The following is a 23,533-nucleotide window of genomic DNA, read 5'->3' as shown; positions in this document are numbered from 1 at the left end:
TCCCCCTGCCCTTGGGATACAAAAAAAGCAATTAAAAAACCTTTTTTTAATCTAGTTTCTTTTAACAAGCATACCAAAGCACATCTATAATCTAGTTTCCTTTTTATATCTTGAAAGTATGATAAGACAGAGGAATTCACCCTAAAAGAAAGAACAGGAAGAAGTAATGGCCATGGATTTAATCAATACAGACATAAGTAAGATGTCTGAACTAGAATATAAAACAATAATTATAAGGATACTAGCTGGACTTGAAAAAAGCATAGAAGGCACTAGAGAATCACTTACTGAAGAGATAAAAGAACCAAAAACTAGTCAGTCCAAAGTTAAAAATGCTATAACCAAGATGCAAACCCAGATGTATGCCAAAACAACAAGTGTGGACAAAGCAGAGGAATGTGTGCATGATATAGAAGATAAAATTATGGAAAATAATGAAACTGAAAAGAAGAGGGAATAAAAGGTATTGGATCACAAATTTAGACTTAGGGAATTCAGCAACTCCTTAAAGTATAATAACATTCATATAATGGGAGTCCCAGAAGATGAAGAGAGAGGAAAAGGAGCAGAAGGATTATTTGAGTAAATTATAGCTGAAAACTTACCTAACCTGGGGAAGGGAACAGAAGACATCGAAATACAAGAAGCACAAAGGACTTCTGTTAAATTCAACAAAAGCCAGCCATCACCAAGACATATCATAGTCAAATTCACAAAATACACAAAAAAGTGTGAAAGCAGCAAGGGGAAAAAAGTCCTTAAACTATGAGGGAAGACAGGTCAGGTTCACAGCAGACCTGTCCACAGAAATGTGGCAGGCCAGAAGGGAGTGGCAGGATATATTCAATGTGCTGAATGGGAAAAATATGCAGTCAGGAATACTTTATCCAGGAAGGCTGTCATTCAGAATAGAAGGAAAGATAGTTTCTTAGGAAAACAAAAACTAAAGGAGTTCATGACCACTAGACCAGCCCTACAAGAAATATTATAGGAGCCTCTTTGAGTGGAGAAAAAAGGACCAAAAGCAACAAAGACTAGAAAGGAACAGAGAACATCACCAGAAATACCCAACTTTACAGGAAACACAAAGGCACTAAATTACTATCTTTCAGTAATCACTCTGAGTATAAATAGACTAAATGCTCCAATCAAAAGATATAGGGTGTCAGAAAGGATTAAAAAAGATCCATCTACATGCTGCCTACACGAGACTCATTTTAGACCTAAAGACACCTGCAGATTGAAAATGAAGGGATGGAGAGCCATCTATCTTGCTAATGGATGTCAAAGAAAACCAGAATAGCCATAACTTTTTTCAGAAAGACTATATTTTAAACCAAAGACTGTCACAAGATATGAAGAAGGGCATTACATCATAATTAAGGCATCTATCCTTCAAGAGATCTAACAATTGTAAATATTTATGCCTCAAACTTGAAAGAACCCAAATATATAAATCAATGAATAACAAACATAAAGAAACTCACTGATAATAATACAATACTAGTAGGGGACTTGAACACCCCACTTACATCAATGGACAGATCATCTAAGAAAATCAACAAGGAAACAATGGCTTTGAAAGACATACTCAATCGGATGCACTTAACAGATACATTCAGAACATTTCGTCCTAAAGCAGCAGAATACACGTTCTTTTCTAGTGCACATGGAACATTCACTGGAATAGACCACATACTGGGTCACAAATCAGCCCTCAACAAGTACAAAAAAAGACTGAGATCACACCATGCATATTTTAGGACCACAATTGTATGAAACTTGAAGTCAATCACAAGAAAAAAATTGGAAAGATCGCAAATACATGGAGGTTAAAGAACATCCTACTAAAGAATAAATGGGTGATGGGCATTAGGAGGGCACTTGTTGGGATGAGCACTGGGTGTATTATGGAAGTGATGAATCACTGGGTTCTACTCCTGAAACCAATACTGCACTGTATGTTAACTAACTTGAATTTAAATTCAAAAAAGAGAATGAATGGGTTAATCAGGAAATTAAAGAAGAAATTTTAAAAAGTACATGGAAGCAAATGAAAATGAAAACACAACAGTCCAAAACTTTTGGGATGCAGCAAAGGCCATCCTAAGAAGGAAGTATGTTGCAATACAAGCCTACCTTAAGGAGCAAGAAAAATCTCGAATATACAACCTAACTGTATGCCTAAAGCATCTAGAAAAGGAACACCAAATAAAGCCTAAAACCATTAGAAGAAGGTAAATAATAAAGATTGGAGCAAAAATAAATGATATGGAAACAAACAAACAAAAAACAGAACAGATCAACAAAACTAAAAGCTGGTTCTTCAAAAGAATTAATAAAATGGATAAACCCCTAACCAGATTTATCAAAAATAAAAGAGAACAGTTTCAAAAAATAAAATCATGAATGAAAGAGGAGAGATCACAATCAATACCACAGAAATACAAAGAGTTATAATATTATGAAAAATTATATGCCAACAAACTGGGCTATCTGGAAGAAATGGACAAATTCCTAGAAACATACAAACTACTGAAATTAAAACAGGAAGAAATAGATAATTTGAACAGACCCATAACCAGCAAAGAAACTGAATCAGTAATCAAAAATCTCCCAAAAAGCCACCCTGGAAAACAGTGTGGAGGTTCCTCAAAAAATTAAAAATAGATCTACCTTATGACCCAGCAATAGCACTGCTAGGAATTTACCCAAGGGATACAGGAGTGCTGATGCATAGGGGCACTTGTACCCCAATGTTTATAGCAGCACTTTCAACAACAGCCAAATTTTGGAAAGAGCCTAAATGTCCATCAACTGACAAATGTATAAATATGTTGTGGTTTATATATACAATGGAATACTACTTGGCAATGAGAAACAATGAAATCTGGCCATTTGCAGCAAGGTGGATGGAACTGGAGGGTATTATGCTAAGTGAAATAAGTCAGGCAGAGAAAGACAGATACCATATGTTTTCACTCATATGTGGATCCTGAGAAACTTAACAGAGGACCATGGGGGAGGGGAAGGGGGAAAAAGCTATAGAGAGGGAAGGAGGCACACCATAAGAGACTCTTAAATACTGAGAACAAACTGAGGGTTGATGGGGGTGGGGGAGAGGGGAACGTGGGTGATGGGCATTGAGGGGGGCGCCTGTTGGGATGAGCACTGGGTGTTTTATGGTAACCAATTTGACAATAAATTTTACATATATATATATAATATTATATATAATTATATATTTTTTATAATTTTTTATAAAATTATATAAATTTTATTTTAAAATTTTTATAAAATTATAATTTTATATTTTATATATTTTTATATATTTTTATAATTTTTTATAAAATTATATAAATGTTATAAAATTTTTTATAATTTTATATATATATAAGTCTCCCAAAAAACAAAAGTCCAGGGCCAGATAGCTTCACAGGTGAATTCTATCAAATATTTAAAGAAGAGTTAAGGGGGGCCTGGGTGACTCATTCAGTTAAGCATCCAACTTCGGCTTGCAGTTTGCAGTTTGTGGGTTCTTGCAGTTTGTGGGCTCGTGTCCCACATTGGGCTCTGTGCTGACATCTCAGAGCCTGGAGCCTGCTTTGGATTCTGTGTCTCCCTCTCTCTCTGCCTCTCCCTGCTTGCTCTCTCTCTCTCTCTCTGTCTCAAAAATAAAATAAACATTAAAAAATTTTTTAAAAAATAAAGAATTAATACCTATTCTTTTCAACCTGGTCCAAAAAAAAAAATGGATGGAAAACTTCCAAACTCATTCTACAAGGCCAGCATTACCTTGATTCCAAAGCCAAAGACCCCACTAAAAAGGAGAATTATAAGCCAATATCCTTGATGAACATGGATGCAAAAATTCTCAACAAGATACTAGCAAATTGAATCCAACAGTATATTAAAAGAATTCTTCACCACGACCAAGTGGGATTTATTCCTGGGCTGCAGGAGTGGTTAAATATTTGTAAAGCAATCAATGTGATATACCACATTAATGAAAGAAAGGATAAGAACCATATGGTCCTCTCAATAGATACAGAAAAATCCTTTGACAAAATACAGCATCCATTATTGATAAAAACCCTCAACAAAGTAGGTTGAGAAGGAACATAACTCAACATCATAAAGGCCATATATGAAATACAGATAGTATCATCCTCAATGGGGAAGAACTAATTAAACTTTTCCTCTACGGTCATGAAGAAGACAGGGATATCCACTCTTACCATTACTATTTAATATAGTACTGGAAGTCTTAGCCTCAGCAATCAGACAACAATCTTTCATGCTTTACTGGTTTTCTTTCATGATACACTTGTATTCCTTTCTCTTTATTCTTTGCATATTTATTACTGGTTTTTGATTTGTGGTTATGATTTTGTTGTATATAACATTTTCTGCATATTGAAGTCTATATTAAGTTGATGGCCATCTATGTTTGAACCAATTCTTTACCCCTCTTTTCCCCATGTTTTGGATATATGGTGTCATATTTTACATTCTTTTATGAATCCCTTGACTGATTTTTAGAGAAATACTTATTTTTAAGGCTTTTGTTTTTTACTTTCGTACTCTCACTTTTGGTCTTTCCTTTCTGCTCAAAAAGTCCCCTTTAATATTTCTTGTAGGGCTGATTTAGTGGTCATTAGCCCCTTTTGTTTTTGTTTATCTGGGAAACTTTCTCTCTCCTATTCTGAATGATAGCCTTGCTGGATAGAGTATTCTTGGCTGCAGATTTCTTCCTTTTCACACTTTGAATATATCGTTCCACTCCCTCTTTCCTGCAAAGTTTCTCCTGAAAAATCAGCTGATAGTCTTATGGAGTTTCTTTTGTATTTAACTGTCTTTTTTCTCTTGCTGCTTTAAAATTTCTTTATCACTCTTTTTTTTTTTTGCCATTTTAATTACTATGTATCTTGGTGTGGACTTCCTTGAGTTGATTTGGAGGGGGAAGGGGTCTCTGTGCCTCTTGTATCTGGATATCTGTTTCTTTCTCCAGATTAGGGAGGTTTTCAGCTATTATTTCTTCAAATAAGTTTTCTTCCACCTTTTCTCTCTCTTCTTCTCTTGGGATACCTTAAATGTCAATGTTATTATGCTTGATGGATTCACTGAGTTCCCTAAGACTCTTCTCATTTTGCATCATTCTTTTTCTCTCAGCTGCTCAGTCTGATTACTTTCCATTACTCTGTCTTCCACACCACTAATTCACTCCTCTGCTTCCTCTAGCCTGCTATTTATTCCATCAAGTGTATTTTTATTTTTTTAAATTTTTTAATCTTTATTTATTTTTAAGAGAGAGAGAGAGACAGACAGACAGAGTGTGAGAAGGAGAGAGGCAGGAAGAGAGGGAGACACAGAATTCAAAGCAGGCTTCAGGCTCTAAGCTGTCAGCACAGAGCCCGATGCAGGGCTTGAACTCATGAACCATGAGATCATGACCTGAGCTGAAGTCAGATGCTTAGCTGACTGAGCCACCCAGATGCCCCATCCATCAAGTGTATTTTTAATTTTACTTATTGTGTTCTTCATCTCTGATTGGTTCTTTTTTATCTCTTTGTTAAGACTCTCACTGATATCTTTCTTTTCTCAAATCCAGTGAGTATCTTTATGGTCATTACTTTAAATCTGTCAGGCAAGTTACTTATATCCCTTTTGTTTACATCTCTTGCTGTGGTTTGGTCCTGTGCTTTCATTTGGGACATATTTCTCTGTGTCCTCATTTTGTCCAACTCTCTATGTCTATTTCCATGTGTTAAGAACATCAGCTATGTCATCAGCTATGTCCTTATGAAGAAGAGGTCCTGTAGTGCCCTGCCATGCAGTGTCCCCTGTTCCCCAAGGCCTAGTGCTTCAAGGAGTGTCTCCTATGGTTGTTGCATTTGCTCTGTTGTTGTGTTCTGGCCTCTTCTTTCTCAGTCCAGTTGTCTGAAGAGGTTCTGTTTGCCTGTAGTGGGAAGTGTTTGGTCCCCAGCAGGGGTGGGGCACATTTTAACAAGGTGTGTGCTGGTCTGCTTTCAAAATGAGACCTTCCACCACTGCCTGAACTAAGCCTGCAAATCTCACACATCAGGACATGATATTGGTGGGTTTGCAACAGTCTTATTGGGGAGGAGGCCTGTCACACTGGGACAGAGGAAGTGTGACTGGGCAGGGCAGATCTGCAAAAATGTCTGGGGGAGTGGGCTTGGTGTAAACAAGGTAGGTAACAAGTGTGGGCACTGTGCTGGTTTCTGCAGGTGGCCTTGTGTTTATGCTGGGATTTGGTGGATGGAAATGATGCATGCCAGCTCCTGTGTTCCTGGGGGAGGTCTCCCCATGATCCCTGCCTCTCTAGACCATGCTCTGAGGTGAGCAAATCACTCTCCCTTCAGTCAGCCCCTGGAGTTTTTCAAACTGCTGCTTCCACACTGTATCTCTGAGGGCAGTTTGTTCTGCTGTCTCTTGAAAGGCAGTGACTTAGCTTTCTAACACCCTCTGGGCTTTCCCAGGGCCAAGCTGCTGATTTTTTTAATTCCAGGCATTAAGTCTTGCTGGCTGTATGAACTCATGAAATTCGGCCCCTCTCATTTTCAAAGCCAAATGTTATGGGGATTCATCTTCCCTCTACAGACTTCCCAGTGTGAAAGTATGTTTTTTGCCCTTCTCCATACCAATGGCTGTCTCCCCAGCACAGATGGCCATTTTGCTCCCTACTGCATCTCTGCCCTTCCTACCCTCTTTGATGTAGCCTCTTCTCTATCTCTAGTTGAGTTGGCTCTGCCAGTCTTCAGATTGTTTTCTGGGTTGTTTACACTGATGTGACTGTTATCTGGTTGTATCCATGGGAGGAAGCAAGTTTAGAATCCTCCTACTCTGATATATTCCCAGTTGACCTCCACACAGTAATTTAATATAAAGAATCATGAGGCTATGGTAAAAGAGTAATTATAAGATATAAGGAAATTCAGTATAGTACCCTAGGTCTGAGGCAGAGTAGCTAAGGAAGAATAAACCTAGGAGTGCAGACCTCAAAGAAAGCATAGTTCAGCCCCCTAAAATCAGAGTAGTTGCTGGTTTCACTAGGCAAGAGCTAGTTCTAGAGTTGCTGAGCAAACAATAGGCCACCTGTCCAGAGTGCAGGCAATCAGCAGGGTGGTGTGAGTATGCAAAAGAAGTCTGGGTGCCAGTGAAAGCAGGAACAATTAAGAGCACATAGATTACACAAGATGAAAGTGAGGGATGGGAACTTGCAGGATGACTGTTCCGTGTGTGTCCCTGCAGATCGTAGGGGAGCTCTGTGTTGAGAGGGTTGTGGAAAGGTTATCACCAGGCTGAGGCTGTAAGGCCACATTGGGACCAAATCCTGGGCCCCAAAGGGACTGACACTACCTGACAGAGTCGTGGCCAGGTCCAGAGATACTAGCAAGAGAACTTCTTGCACTTGTCCCTCCAGCGCCCTCTACGGAGAAAGTTTAAATATTGTGCTCACTATAAAGAATACTTAAAGGATTCTTATATGGAGAGCATACTATGTAAGGAAGGATGCATTTGGAACTGAGAAGCAATAAATTGGTAACTGACAAATATACATAGCTGCTTTCAGGTTAATAATATCGTGTTGAAGAAATATTTCATCTAGGTTCAAAAGGGACATTGATCTGCAATTTCCTTTTTTGGTAGCTTTTTTCATATTTTGGTATTAAACTGACTTTGTAAAATTCTGGTTTAGCAAAGAATTTGTATAATATTAGTGTTATTTCTATTTTAAATGTTTGCTAGAATATACCTAGGAACCTTTGTATATGTTTGCCATAGATATAGAGCTAGTAAGATTTTGTTTCCTCTTTAGTGTTCCTTACAGGAAACTTGAACATTTTACCTGAGTTGTCAAATTTTAGTCATAAAGTAATTAACGATATTCTCTTGTTATTTTCATAAAGTCTGTAGGCTCCATAGTGATATCAGATTCTTGGTATTGGTAATATTTGTTCTTTTTTTCTTGTTGACTCTAAGAGTTTAACAATTTTGTCGGTCATTTCAATGAGCCATCTTATTGTTTTGTTAATTATCTGTATTGTTTGTTTCCACCTTACTGATTTATGTTATTTTTCTCTTATTTTTACATATTTTTGGTTTAATTTATTCTGATTTTTGTATTTGCCTAAGGTAGAACTGTAGGTCATTGATTTTATACATTTAGTCTTTTTTTATTATTTTTTCCCTTTTAATTTTTTTTAATGTAGTTGACACACGTTACATTAGTTTCAGGTGTACAATTTAGTGATTTGATAAGTTTATACGTTATGCTATGCTCACCACATGTATAGCTACCATCTCTCGGCATACAATGCTAATACAGTATCATTGACTATATTCTCTGTGCACTACCTTTTACTCCCATGATTTATTCATTCCCTGTCAGGAAGACTGTATCTCCCTCTTCCCCTCCAATTTTGTCCAAACCTCCACTCCCCTCCCCTCTGGCAGCCAACAGTTTTACATTTAGTCTTTTCTAATATAATTATTTAAAGCTGTAGTTTTACCTCTAAGCCTTTTTGCTACATCCCACAAATATTGATATGTTTTGTTTTCATGGTCATTAGGGATAACACCTTTTCTAATTTCCTTATGTTTTCTTTAACCATGTATTAATTAGAATTATGTTCTTTAATTTCCAAGTATCTGAGGTTTTTGTAGGTATCTTATTATCAATTCTAATTCAATTCTATTGTCATCAGAAAACATTCTATAGACTTGAAGTTTTAAATTTTTATTGTGACTTAGTTTTTGGTCCAGGAAATGGTCTTGGTGAATATACCATGTGCACTTGAAGAGCATATGCATATGTTCTGCATTTCTTGGTATACTATTTTATAAATACCAATTAGGTCAAGGTATTTGATAGTATTATTTGATATTCCATGTCATTTCTGATTTCTTTTGTCTAATTATTCTGTTAAGTGCTGAAAGAACAACATTAAGATATACAGATAATACTCTGATATTTTTTCTATTTCTCCCTTTAATTCCATCAGTTCTTGCTTCATGTAGTTTTAATACCTGTTATCAAGCACATACTCATTTATGATTTTTATACCTGATGAAGTGACATTTTGACATCATAAGCTGTCCCTTTTTAACTTTGTTTTGCACTCTATTTTATCTGAAATTAATATAACCACTGTAACCTTCTTAGGCTTACTCTTTGCATTCTTCTTTTTAAAATTTATTTACTTTCAGAGAGAGAGAGAGAGAGAGCAGGGGAGGGGCAAAGAGAAAGAGAGAGAGAGAGAGAGAGAGAGAGAGAGAGAGAGAGAATCCCAAGCAGGCTCCACACTGCCAGCATGGAGCTCAATGTGGGGCTTGAACCCAGGAACCATAAGATCATGACCTGAGCCAAAGTCAGATGCTTAACCAATTGAGCCACCCAGGTGCCCCACTCTTTGCATTCTGTTTAATGTTCCACTCTTTTTTTTCCCTAACTTATCTGTATTTTTATATTTAAAGTGTGGTTTTGTAAGTATCACATACTTTAGTCTTGCTTTTTTATCCATTCTGACAATCTCTTTGAATTGGGATATTTAGTGCATTAACACTTTTTAAAGCTTTAAAACATTTTGAAGTTTTCATTTGTATACCATAAAATAATCTGTTTTAAGTGTACAAATCAATAATTATTAATATGCTTACAAAGTCATGTAACCATAATCACAATCCAGTTTTTGGACATTTTTATCACCCCAAAAGTTTCCTTATGCCCACTTAAGCAGTCACTCCCCATTCCTCCACCCCACTCCACCCTATACAAAGCTTCTGCCAATTATTAATTTAATTTCTGTGTCTGTGGATTTGCCTATTTTGTTTGTTTTTTTTTTAATTTTTTTTTCAACGTTTATTTATTTTTGGGACAGAGAGAGACAGAGCATGAACGGGGGAGGGACAGAGAGAGAGGGAGACACAGAATCGGAAACAGGCTCCAGGCTCTGAGCCATCAGCCCAGAGCCTGACGCGGGGCTCCAACTCACGGACCGTGAGATCGTGACCTGGCTGAAGTCGGACGCTTAACCGACTGCGCCACCCAGGCGCCCCTGGATTTGCCTATTTTGGACATCTTATATAAATGGAATCATACAATATTATGGTCATTTGTGTCAGCTCTCTTTTACTTACAGAATGTTTTCAAAATTCATCCATGTTGTAGTATGTATCAGTTTAGTTGCTGAGTAGTATTCCATTAGAAATGTATCACATTTTGTTCGTACACTTCAACAATAATGAACATTTGGATTATTTCTGGTTTGAGGTTATTTCAAACAACGCCGCTATGAAGATTTGTGTAGGTCTTTGTATAGACATGTTTTCATCTCTATTGGGTAGATTTCTAGGAATGTAATTGCTAGTTCATATGTGAAATCTATGTTTCTACATTTGGGGAACTGCCAAACTTTTCCACACAGGATGCAGCAGTTTACATTCCTGCCAGTAGTGTATGAGGGCTTCGGTTTCTATACATCTGCACCAATTATCATTATCTGTCTTTTTGATGATAGCCATCCTAGTGCGTGTGAAATAGTATTTCCTTGTGGTTTTGATTTGCATTTCCCTGAGGACTAATGATATTGAACGTCTTTCATATGCTTCTTGCCCATTTACAGATCTTTTTGAGTCAGATCTTTTGTCTATTTTTAAATTGTATCATTTGACTTCTTATTGGTCAGTTTTATGAGGTCTTTAAATATTCTGAACAAAGTTCCTTATTGGATATATTATTTGCAACTATTTTTCTCTCAGTCTGTGACTTGTCTTTTTACTTCCTTGAGTGTGTTCTTTGACATGCTAAAGATTTAAATTTTGATGAAGTCCAAAATATCTATTTTTGTGTTGTGTATACTCTTCGTGTTGTGTCTAAGAAGGCTTTTTTTAATCCAAGGTCATGAAGATTTACTCCTATAACCTATACTAAGAGTTTTATAGTTTTAGCTCTTACATTTATGTCTCTAAAGGTGTAGTTAATTTTTGTTTACAGTGTGAGGTCCAACCATATTCTTTTTTGTATGTGGATGTTCATTTGTCCTGGCACTATTATTGAGGAGATTATTCTTTCCTTTATTGAATGGTCTTGGCATTCTTATTGAAAATCAACAGTACATAGATATATGAGTTTATTTCTGACTTTCAGTACTGTAACATTGACCTATAGGTCTATTCCTATGCCAACTCCATTAACATTTAATGTAATTTATTTTTACTTTTAATCTTTTGTTTTCTCTTTGCCTGATCTATTTATTTTCGCTGTTCCTCCTTTCCTAACTTCTTATGGATTATTTTCAATATATTTTATTTAATTATATTTTAATTTATGCACCATATAACCTTTTTTCTGGCAGCTTTAAAGATTTACTCTTCAGGTTGATATGTAGGAATTTGACTGTAATGTTCCTAGGTATTGTTCTTTTTGTATTCCTAATGGGAATTCTCTCTGAGGTTCTTGAATCTTTAAATTTATGACTTTCACCAAATTTTGGTCATTATCTCTTCAAAGTTTTTTCTGCCCCATTTTTTCTCTTCTCTTTCCAGAACTCCGGTTACACGCGTCAGACCTTTTAATATTGTCCCACAGGTCCCTGATGTTCTATTCCGTTTCTTTTCAAATTTTTTCTATCTTTTCTTCCAATAGATCAAATGAAATTATTGTTTTCAAATTCACATACCCTTATCTGTTAACATATTATATTATGGTTAAGCCTATCTGGTAAATGTTTTAATTCAGATATTGTATTTTTCAGTTCTAAAATTTACATTTTGTTCTTTTTTATGCTTTCTATTCATTGCTAAGAGTTTCTATACCTTCATTATAAGCATATTTTTCTTCACCTCATTGATGTAATGAGAATAACTGCTTTAAAACCCTTGTCTGATATTTCCAACTTATGAGACATCACAGGATTGACTTTTGTTCTCTGTACCCTTCATAATAGATCACATTTTTCTGGTTCTTGTTACATTGAATAATTCTGGATTGTATGCTGGAGAATGTGAATATTATGTTATTGAGACTTTAGACTCTTGTATTTCTCCAAAGAATGTTGATTTTCACGTTTTTTAAATAGGCAATTAACTTAGTTGTACTCAAAATTCAAACTCTGTTCTTTGATAGCTCAAATTTCTGTTCCATTATTTTATCTTTAGATGTAATGCTTGGAGTTTTTCTTTCACATGTGCAATTCAGGGGCCATCCATCCAGATATTTGAGCAGAGCTTACACACAGAGTTTGGTGCTCTCCTTCTCTGATTCTCTCCTTTCCAGGATTTTCTCTTCACTTTTTGGTAGCAGTGGTTGCACCAAGCCTATCCTCTGGTTCTTCAGGCCAGAAAAAAATGGAGAGTTCCTTTAGGATTTTAGCTGCCTGATATGGTGTAGGCTGTGGCATGCCCTCAGGCTAGATGTCATGAAAATGGAAACTCACCCAGTGCAGTTCCTTTCTTCCAAGTGTCAACTCCACCCCACAGTCTGCCTATATAGTACCTTCAGATAGTTATTTTTGGTATTTTATCTAGAGTTTTTAATTGTCATGTGTGAGAGGAGGGGTTGATCCAATAGGATTTACTTAGCCATTACTGGAAACAGAACACAGTGATCAGTATTATTTGATAAAATAAAAATACAACATACTTTTTATATAAGTAAGCTTTTTCTATAAATGAGATATTTGTAACATACAATGACTATTCAAACTTATTATTTAATAATATTTATTAAATAATAAATATTTTTAAATTTATTAAACTTTAGAGCAAGGGGTATTAAAAAGCAAATATTTATTTTATTTTTTAATATAATTTATTCTCAAATTGGTTACCATACAACACTCAGTGTTCATCCCAACAGGTGCCCCCTCAATGCCCATCACCCACTTTCCCCTCTCCCCCACCCCCCATCAACCCTCAGTTTCTTATCAGTATTTAAGAGTTTCTTATGGTTTGCCTCCTTCCCTCTCTGTAACTTTTTCCCCCTTCCCCTCCCCCATGGTCCTCTGTTAAGTTTCTCAGGATCCACATATGAGTGAAAACATATGGTATCTGTCTTTCTCTGCCTGACTTATTTCACTTAGCATAATACCCTCCAGTTCCATCCACCTTGCTGCAAATGACCAGATTTCATTCTTTCTCATTGCCAAGTAGTATTCCATTGTATACATAAACCACAACTTCTTTGTCCATTTGTCAGTGGATGGACATTTAGGCTCTTTCCATAATTTGGCTATTGTTGAAAGTGCTGCTATAAACATTGGGGTACATGTGCCTCTATGCTTCGGCACTTCTGTATCCTTTGGGTATATTCCTAGCAGTGCTATTGCTGGGTCATAGGGTAGCTCTATTTTTAATTTTTTGAGGAACCTCCACACTGTTTTCCAGAGCGGCTGCACCAGTTTGCATTCCCACCAACAGCGCAAGAGGGTTCCCGTTTCTCCACATCCTCGCCAGCATCTATAGTCTCCTGACTTGTTCATTTTAGCCACTCTTACTGGCGTGAGGTGATATCTCATTGTAGTTTTGATTTGTATTTCCCTGATGAGGAGTGACGTCGAGCATCTTTTCATGTGTCTGTTGGCCATCTGGATGTCTTCTTTAGAAAAGTGCCTATTCATGTCTTCTGCCCATTTCTTCACTGGATTATTTGTTTTTCAGGTGTGGAGTTTGTGAGTTCTTTATAGATTTTGGATACTAGCCCTTTGTCTGATATGTCATTTGCAAATATCTTTTCCCTTTCCGTCGGTTGCCTTTCAGTTTGTTGATTGTTTCCTTTGCTGTGCAGAAGCTTTTTATCTTCATGAGGTCCCAATAGTTCATTTTTGGTTTTAATTCCCTTGCCTTTGGAGATGTGTCGAGTGAGAAATTGCTGTGGCTGAGGTCAGAGAGGTTTTTTTCCTGCTTTCTCCTCTAGGGTTTTGATGGTTTCCTGTCTCACATTCAGGTCCTTCATCCATTTCGAGTTTATTTTTGTGAATGGTGTAAGAAAGTGATCTATTTTCATTCTTCTGCATGTTTCTGTCCAGTTCTCCCAGCACCATTTGTTAAAGAGACTGTCTTTTTTCCATTGGATACTCTTTCCTGCTTTGTCAAAGATTAGTTGGCCATACATTTGTGGGTCCATTATGGGGTTCTCTATTCTATTCCATTGGTCTATGTGTCTGTTTTTGTGCCAATACCATACTGTCTTGATGATTACAGCTTTGTAGTAGAGGCTAAAGTCTGGGACTGTGATGCCTCCCATTTTGGTTTTCTTCTTCAATATTACTTTGGCTATTTGGGGTCTTTTGTGGTTCCACACAAATTTTATGACTGTTTGTTCTATCTTGAGAAGAATGCTAGTGCAATTTTGATTGGGATTGCGTTGAATGTGTAGATTGCTTTGGGTAGCATTGACATTTTAACAATATTTATTCTTCCAATCCATGAGCATGGAATGCTTTTCCATTTCTTTGTATCTTCTTCAGTTTCCTTCATAAGCTTTCTATAGTTTTCAGCATACAGATCTTTTACATCTTTGGTTAGGTTTATTCATAGGTATTTTATGGTTCTTGGTGCAATTGTGAATGGGATCAGTTACTTTATTTCTCTTTCTGTTGCTTCATTATTGGTGTATAAAAATGCAACTGATTTCTGTACATTAATTTTGTACCCTGCGACTTTGCTGAATTCATGTATCAGTTCTAGCAGATTTTGGTGGAGTGTGTTGGGTTTTCCAGGTAGAGTATTGTGTTGTCTGTGAAAACTGAAAGTCTGACTTCATCTTTGCCAATTTTGATGCCTTTGATTTCATTTTGTTGTCTGATTGCTGATGCTAGGACTTTCAATACTATGTTAAACAACAGTGGTGAGAGTGGACATCCATGTCGTGTTCCTGATCTCAGGGGGAAAGCTCTCAGTTTTTTCCCATTGAGGATGATATTACCTGTGCGATTTTCATAAATGGCTTCTATGATGTTTCAGTATGTTCCTTATATCCTGACTTTCTTGAGGGTTTTTATTAACAAAGGATGCTGAATTTGGTTAAATGCTTTTTCTGCATCTATTGACAGGACCATATGGTTCTTATCTTTTATTAATGTGATGGATCACATTGATTGATTTGGGAATATTGAACCAGCCCTGCAGCCCAGGAATTAATCCCACTTGACCATGGTGAATAATTATTTTTATATGCTGTTTGAATTCAATTTGCTAGTATCTTGTTGAGAATTTTTGCATACATATTTATCAGGGATATTGGCCTGTACTCTTTTTTTGCTGGGTCTCTGTCTGGTTTGGGAATCAAAGTAATGTTGGCTGCATAGAATGAGCCCTGAAGTTTTCCTTCCGTTTCTATTTTTTGGAACAGCTTGAGAAGGATAGGTACTAACTCTGCTTTAAATGTCTGGTAGAGGGGCGCCTGGGTGGCGCAGTCGGTTAAGCGTCCGACTTCAGCCAGGTCACGATCTCGCGGTCCGTGAGTTTGAGCCCCGCGTCAGGCTCTGGGCTGATGGCTCGGAGCCTGGAGCCTGTTTCCGATTCTGTGTCTCCCTCTCTCTCTGCCCCTCCCCCGTTCATGCTCTGTCTCTCTCTGTCCCAAAAATAAATAAAAAAACGTTGAAAAAAAAAATAAAAAATAAAAAAAATAAAAAAATAAATAAATGTCTGGTAGAATTCCCCTGGGAAGCCATCTGGTCCAGGACTCTTATTTGTTGGGAGATTTTTTATGACTAATTCAATTTCTTCACTAGTTATGAGTCTGTTCAAATTTTCTGTTTCTTCCTGTTTGAGTTTTGGTAGTGTGTGGGTGTTTAGGAATTTGTCCATTTCTTCCATGTTGTCCAGTTTGTTGGCATATAATTTTTCATACTGTTCCCTAATGATTGAAAAAGGAAATATTTAGATAGAACTATTTTCCTATCCTTCAGCCATTATTTTCTTAATTTATTTATTTAAATTCAAGTTAATTAACATACAGTGTAGCATTGGTTTCAGTAGAACCCAGTGGTTCATCGCTTACATATAACACCCAGTACTCATCCCAAAAAGTGCTCTCCTTAATTCCCATCACCCATTTAGCCCATGTCCACACCCACCTCCCCTCCAGGAGCCCTGTTTGTTCTATGTATTTAAGAGTCTTGTATGGTTTCTCCCTCTCTGTTTTTATCTTCTTTTTCCTTCTCTTCCCCTATGTTCACCTGTTGTGTTTCTGAAATTCCACATATGAGTGAAATCATATGATACTTGTCTTTCTCTGACTTATTTTGCTCAGCATAATATGCTTTGGTTCCATCCACGTTGTTACAAATGGCAAGATTTCATTCTTTTTCATCGCTGAGTGGTATTCCATTGTATATACAGATACCACATCTTTTTTATCCATTCATCAGTTGATGGACATTTGGGCTCTTTCCCTACTTTGGCTATTGTCGATAGTACTGCTATAAACATTGGGGTGCATGTGCCCCTTCAAATCAGCACTCCTGTATCCTTTGGGTAAACACCTAGTAGTGCAGTTGCTGGGTAGTTCTACTTTAATTTTTTGAGGAACCTCCAAACTGTTCTCCAGAGTGGCTCTACCAGTTTGCATTCCCACCAGCAATGCAAAAGTCTTCTCCTTTTTCTGCATCCTCACCAACATCTATTGTTTCTTGACTTGTTAATTATAGCCATTCTGACAGGTGTGAGGTAGTATCTCATCCTTGTTTTGATTTGCATTTCTCTGATGATTAGTGATGTTGAGCATCTTTTCATGTGTCTGTTAGCCATCTGGATTCTTCTTTGGAAAAGTGTCTATTCATGTCTTCACTGGATTATTTGTTTTTGGGGTATTGAGTTTGATATGTTCTTTTATGTTTTGGATACTAACCCTTTGTCCGATATGTCATTTGCAAATATCTTCTCCCATTCTGTTGGTTGTCTTTTAGTTTTGTTGATTGTTTCCTTTGTTGCAGAAGCTTTTTATCTTGATAAGGTCCCCATAGTTCATTTTTGTTTTTATTTCCCTTGCTACCAGAGATGTGTCTAGTAAGAATTTGCTACAGCTGAGGTCAAAGAGGTTGCTGCCTCTGTTCTCCTGTAGGATTTTGATGGTTTCCTGTCTCACATTGAGGTCTCTTATCCATTTTGAGTTTATTTTTGTGTACGGTGTAAGAAAGTGCTCTAGTTTCATTCTTCTGCATGTCACTGTCCAGTTTTCCCAGCACCATTTGCTGAAGAAACTGTCTTTTTCCCATTGGATACTCTTTCCTGCTTTGTCAAAGATTAGTTGGCCATACATTTGTGGGTCCATTTCTGGATTCTTTATTCTGTTCCATTGATCTATGTGTCTGTTTTTATATGTCTTGTTTTTCCTAATAAGGGCCTTTTTTAGCTTATAGAAGTCCCTTTAACATTTCTTGTAAGGCCATTCTAGTAGTGATGAACTACTTTATTACCTTTTGCTTTCTGGAAAACTCTTTGTCTCTTCTTCAATTTTGCCTGAATTTTGCCTGAATGGCAAATTTGCTGCATAGGGTATTGTTGTTTCAAAGGGTTTTTTTTTCTTTCATATTTCTGAATATATCATGACACTCCCTTATGGCCTGCCATGTGATGATATTCTTATGGGGGTTCCCTTATATGCAACAAGTTGTTTTCCTCTTATTTCTTCTAAGATTATCTTCTTGTCTTTAACTTTTGAAAGTTTAATTATATTGTGTCTCAGTGTAGGTCTCTTTGGATTCCTCTTTTGGGGATTCCATGGGCTTCTTGGATGTAGCTGTCTCTTTCTCTAGGTTAGAGTAGTTTTCTGTTATTTTTTTGAATAAACTTTCTGCCCCCTTCTCTCTCTCTTCTCTTTCTGGGACCCCTATAATGTGAATATTGGTCTGCTTGATGGAGTCTTGTAATTCCCTTCATCTATCTTCACTCTTTTTCATTTTTTACATCCTCTGATTGAATGAATTCTACTTTTCTGCCTTTGAGTTTGCTGATATTTTCTTCCACTTTAGTCTGCTCTATTAACTTTGTAAATTCAGTTATTGTATTTTTCAGCTTGTATTTGTGTTTGTTACTTTTTAACATTTTCTATCTCTTTGTTAAAATTCTCACTTTGTCATGCATTGGTCCCCTGACCTTGGTGAGCATCTTTTGGCCATTTTTAAAAACCCTTTGTCAAATATACCACTTATCTCCATTTTATTAAGGTCTGTTTCTGGAGTTTTACCTTGTTCTTTTGTTAGAACATATTCTTCTGTTTCTTCATTTTTTTCACTCTGTGTTGGTTTCTGCATATTAGATAAAACAGCCACTTCTCCCACTCTTGACAGAGTGGTCTTGTGTAGGAGATGGATCTCATAAATCAGCTCAGCCTTAGCTCTTGGTTGTTTCTCAAACTTATATGATTGTCTAAGCCACTTTTTTTTGTTCTTAGTGCCTCCCAGTAGTTGATGGCGTGTCAAGACCTGTCAGCCTCCCAAAAGGGAGGATCTCAGTCAGCACCTAGATACAAACTAATTAGAAGCCAGACTCTTGGTTAGCAGCTTTTAAAGTATACAAGTAGATTTCTTTCTAGGCAAGACCAGGATCTGAGCATATCTGTATGCTCCCTTGCACTAAGCCTTGGGTAGACAGCCAATTAAGAAACTTTTAACTCTTCAGTCCTCAGAGAGAAGCTTGGAATTGAGTTCCCTCCTAATTACTGCACCAGGGGTGGGGTTTATAGTAAGATTGTGTCTCAGCATCTTCCACCCATTTTGATGTGAGTTTTTTTTCATTTGCCCAATGTGTAGGAGTCACTCAGCTAGTTTCTGGATTTCTTTCAGAGGAAGTTTCCCCATGTGTAGCTATAGATTTGGTATGTGCATGGGGGGAGGTGAGTTTGGGAGCTTCCTATGTTGCCATCAAGGATCAGCACCACCAGCACTATTTGTAAAGTGCCGAACTGGAAACTACTCAAATATCGATCAACAGTAGAATGTATGAATAAATTATGGTATAGTCACAAAATAAAATTCTATACAGCATGAAGGATAAATGATCTACTGCTCTATAACACAACAATGATAAATCTCCCAAATATATTAAATGAAATAAGCCAGACACAGCAGAGTACATTCTGTAGTATTTTTTGTTATATAAAGTTTATAAACAAGCAAAACTAATCTTTGGTGACAGAAGTCATGATGGTAGTTATCCTTGAGTTAGGGGAGAGACAAGATGGGAAAGGGGGACAAGGGAGTGTTCTGGGATATGGGTAATGATCTGTTTATTGAGTTGGATGCTAGGGGAAGGAATGTGTTCACATCATGAAAATTCATCAGGCTTATGATTTATGTACTTTTATGTATATGTACTATACTTCAGTAAAAGGTTAATTTGACTTAAGTAAAAAAAAAAAGACAGAAAAAAATCCAATATTTTTAGCAAAGGCTTTTCAGTGGCTTCCCATAGTACTCAGAATAAAACCCAAAGTCCTTACCATGGCCTAAAAGGTTATACATGATCTGGCCTATGGCTATCTCCTCCACATTATTCCTTCCTATTATTCCCCTTGCTTACTTAGCTCCAGCCACATGGCCTTCTTGCTGTTATGCAAACATAATAAAACTCCTTTCCATCCTAATGCTTTTTACTTGCTATTCCTCTTTCCTGGAACACTCTTCCCTCACATGTCACATTGTTGGTTTCTTATCATACAGGTACCAGCTTAAATATCACTTCTTCAAAAAAGTCCTCACTTAACACTCCATCTGAAATAGAGTTCCCAATCACTTTTTATTACATTACGGTATTTTTTCTTTATAGCATCTGTAACTATCTATGTATTTATTACTTGTTCTTCATTTGTCTTTCTTAATACAATACAAACTCCCCAAAGGCTGGGGTCACATCTGCTATGTTTATCATTGTGTCTTTAACACCTGACATCGCCTAGCACATAGGAGCTGCTCATATAAATGTTAGAGTTACATGAATGAATTAATGAAGATCCCTGGGTAAACTGTCACTAAGCTATAGCTTGGCTTTTCCCCCCAAAGAGAAACACTTAGAAGTTCTAAGTCATTCTGTTAAAAATAAAGCCATGTTAGTATCACCTCTCTTGCCCACCTCAGCTTGATGAATAGAAAGCTCAGATATTTCCCCAGTGCTTCTGTAAAATTTGGCCAAGAGAATGTACTTTAGATAAAACATCATATCCTAAGAAGAGAAACCAGCTAGAACTTACTTCTGTCTCCTACCCCCAGATTCTCCAAAGAAAAAATATATATATGGTCAATAGGCAGTGGAGCTCCTCTCTACAGTCCTATATTCCTAAGAAAACGTTGACTTATTCTCACCTTATCTAGGACAAGTAATGAATATAGAAAAGGCCTTATATAGAATTGTTCAATAAGCAAAAGGTGTCTTTAACATGTGTTTGAGGATATCTTTTCTTCTTGTGATTTCATCTTAGATACAACAACTATGACAGAGCTGTCATCAATACTGTGCCTTATGATGTTGTCCATCGTTGGTATACAGCACACCGGACTCTGACAGTAGAGTTGAGGAGACCTGAGAATGAGTTTTGGGTCAAACTAAAGCCTGGCAGGGTGGGTGCCAAACTCTAAAGATGTCAAATAATTTTGATTTAAAGATGTCAAATAATTTTGATTTAAAGATGTCAAATAACAATAAAATGAAGCCAGTGTAGATACTCAATAGATATTCAAGTATTCTTGAGTAAAAGAATACTCAAGAAACAAGTTTGTCAAGTGCAGGACCTATTACCTACTGTAACTTATCTTTGTAACTTCCACCCAGCCTGCTGCAGGGCCATGCATATCCTAAGTTCCAAATGTTTGTTTAATCTCAAAAAGAAAAATATGTCATCAAATGTAATCAGAGAACAACCTAAAGCTTTTTTTAAGTGATCTCTTCTGATTTAGAGTTCCTTTGGTCTGCCCTTGTTCTGATGGTGTTTTATTCTCGGTTTTTGCCCATTCACAGGTTCTATTTATAGACAACTGGCGTGTCCTACATGGCAGGGAATCCTTCACTGGCTATCGCCAACTCTGTGGCTGCTATTTAACAAGGGATGATGTATTAAACACTGCTCGTCTCTTGGGGCTTCAGGCTTAAAATTGACAGCATTAGGATTATGAACACACCCGACATCCTGCCTACCAGAATTTCATATCAGCAGAATAATATTGTGTCAATATCTACTTCAAATTGTCTCTTTATCTCATCACACAAAACAGAAGTTGCAACTAGATCAGTTAGAAAGGAAAGCATTTTAGGAATAACAAAGCCTTTATAAAGCAGGATAAAGCAAAATGTTTGGTCTTAGGACACGTTAACACTATTAAAAGTCATTGAGGACCCCAAAAAGTTCTTGGATGTGGATTATATCTATTGATACTAACTGTATTAGATATTAAGACTGAGAAATGTTTAAAATTCAAGAACACAAAATCACACATCCCTCTCAGTGTCAGAGAGATGACATCATCACACATCAGGTAGCCTTTGGAAAAGCCTCTGTACATTTATGAGATAATGGGAGTTAAAAAGGCAAATATCACCTCAGTGTTATCATAAAAATAGTTTTTAAACTACAGGCCCACTAAAAGGGTCTCAAGGATCCTTACAGGTGTTTTCAGACCACTCTTTAAGAACCAGTGAGCTGGAGGATACCTTAGGACAGTCCTTTACATAGACCTGTGGATTAAAGAGTTTAACTGAAACCCTACATTTATACCTACAGTGTCCTATAACTACAGATACTACAGAAATTGCTTCATAACACAAGCTCTGTGATAAGGGAGTAACTAAATACAAACACGTGTTTGTATCTTACAAGAAGAGTTATCTCCATCCACGTCATCTCTTGAGGAGTTAAACTAGGAAGTCACAATAGCTCCTGTGGAACAAAACCATCAGTTCAATAATTGTGTGAGGGATAATTACAGAAAGTTTTTAGAGACTTCTGAGGTTCCATATGATAATGCATATATACACACATACGCCACAAGAGAGTACAGAGGGTTAGTCTGTAAGACTGTTCAGTGAACTCATCATGATAGATAATGTGCTTCCAAAGAATTGGACATCACTATCCAAACTTGCATTTTTTCTTTTGACGGAATTTAGGATGCAATCTGTTTTCTCCATTTCTGCTGATCTTTTTTTCTTCTCTTAAAATATTATACTTTTTAATTGCTAAGATTTGACAGGGTTAAGTTTAATACCTTGTTTCTTTTATTTTTTTTAATGACTTCCTTTACATATGGGTAGAGAGACAGAGAGATGGGTATGAGGCTTATTTTCCCCTAGGTTTCATTGAAAGTGAAGCTGTACAATAACTTCATTGACCACTATAGAATGATGAAAGAGAATCCAGGCTACTATGTGCACAAGAGGAAAAAAAGCATTATTAGTGAGGATAGAAGTCACAAATCAAAACCAATATTCTGATAGAGAGTAGAGTCTAATCTAATATTCACAAAGAGCCCCTAGTTCACATTTAGTAATTTATGCATTATCTTATTGACTCATCCAGTGTCCTAAAGTATGTTCTCAAAATATTTCTCCATTTTATTTGTAGTATATAGGAATCTTTAAGGGTCTTCATGAAATTTGTCATCCTTAGGTCAAAAGATTGATAATTAAGTCTAGGTTTTAAAGAATATACCCGTTAGCAATCAGAGCAGAAGTAACACTTTAACATGCAGTCTATTCTCCCTACTGTTATATACTCCTGAAATATGTCACCATTAGTATTCATCAGGATATTTGCTTTTTTTGAAGTCTTGCTTAACTTAGCCTTGAAAATTATATTTTAACTACAGTCAGCATTGATTTATAACAAGCAAATCACATATTCAGGGCTCTGGAGAGACAGGGATACAGATCAGTCCTTCTCGCTAAAGGATTTCCTTTACCTTCTGTCTCACCTAGGACCTTGATTCATTAATTATTTCACCCTCGCTTGCCTAAACTTTCAATCCATACTTTTCTACAATGTACTCTTTTCACAGGAAGAAAGAAGGAAGGTAATCATTTGAGTATTGCCCATGGTGCGTTGAAAACTTTCTTTGTGAGATGTTTCTTTTTTACGTCTCTTTCTTGTGTCCCTGAATATGTAAGCATGGAGTCTCTGTCTACCAAGCTCAGTGTAAAGTTACTTTTACCTTTTGCTAAGGTGGGATGGGATCCGTGGGTCAGGAGCACTGCGCCTATCATAGTGTTCCATAGCACCTAACATAATCACTACATAATACAAATTTGTTGGAATAAGAATAAATTAATAAATCATTTTCAAATAAATTCACCAGAAATTACCATGTTCTTAGTAAATATGTCCTTTTGTGTTTGGCAGTTAACCAGCACTTAATTTTGTTTACCTTCATCTAGAGTAACAAACTATTAAGGAGGGTTCAGGACTGAGGGGTTTCCTGGGCTTCAGAACTTAGTGTTAAAACTGGGAAAGTACCACACAAACCAGGACTATTGTTCTCTCTACCCTCTTGCTGCTAGCTATGTCTTTTTCTTAGGTTCA

The 23,533-nt window shown here is 36.7% G+C and overlaps 1 protein-coding gene across 1 annotated transcript in view; it reads left to right on the top strand.

Moving 5' to 3' along the window:
• The window catches only part of TMLHE (trimethyllysine hydroxylase, epsilon), a 65,534-nt gene extending 43,288 nt beyond the window's left edge, over window positions 1–22,246 (top strand). Inside the window, exons 4-5 of the mRNA XM_049643321.1 lie at window positions 20,444–20,582; window positions 20,980–22,246. Coding sequence (XP_049499278.1) covers window positions 20,444–20,582; window positions 20,980–21,111 — 271 coding nt within the window. The 3' untranslated portion in view covers window positions 21,112–22,246. The remainder of the gene's footprint in view (window positions 1–20,443; window positions 20,583–20,979) is intronic.
• The last annotated feature ends 1,287 nt before the right edge of the window (window positions 22,247–23,533 follow it).

Source organism: Panthera uncia, chromosome X (genome assembly GCF_023721935.1).
Source record: "Panthera uncia isolate 11264 chromosome X, Puncia_PCG_1.0, whole genome shotgun sequence".
NCBI lineage: Eukaryota > Metazoa > Chordata > Mammalia > Carnivora > Felidae > Panthera > Panthera uncia.
Note: the sequence above shows the minus strand (reverse complement) of the source record. Positions and strands in the feature narration are given on the sequence as shown.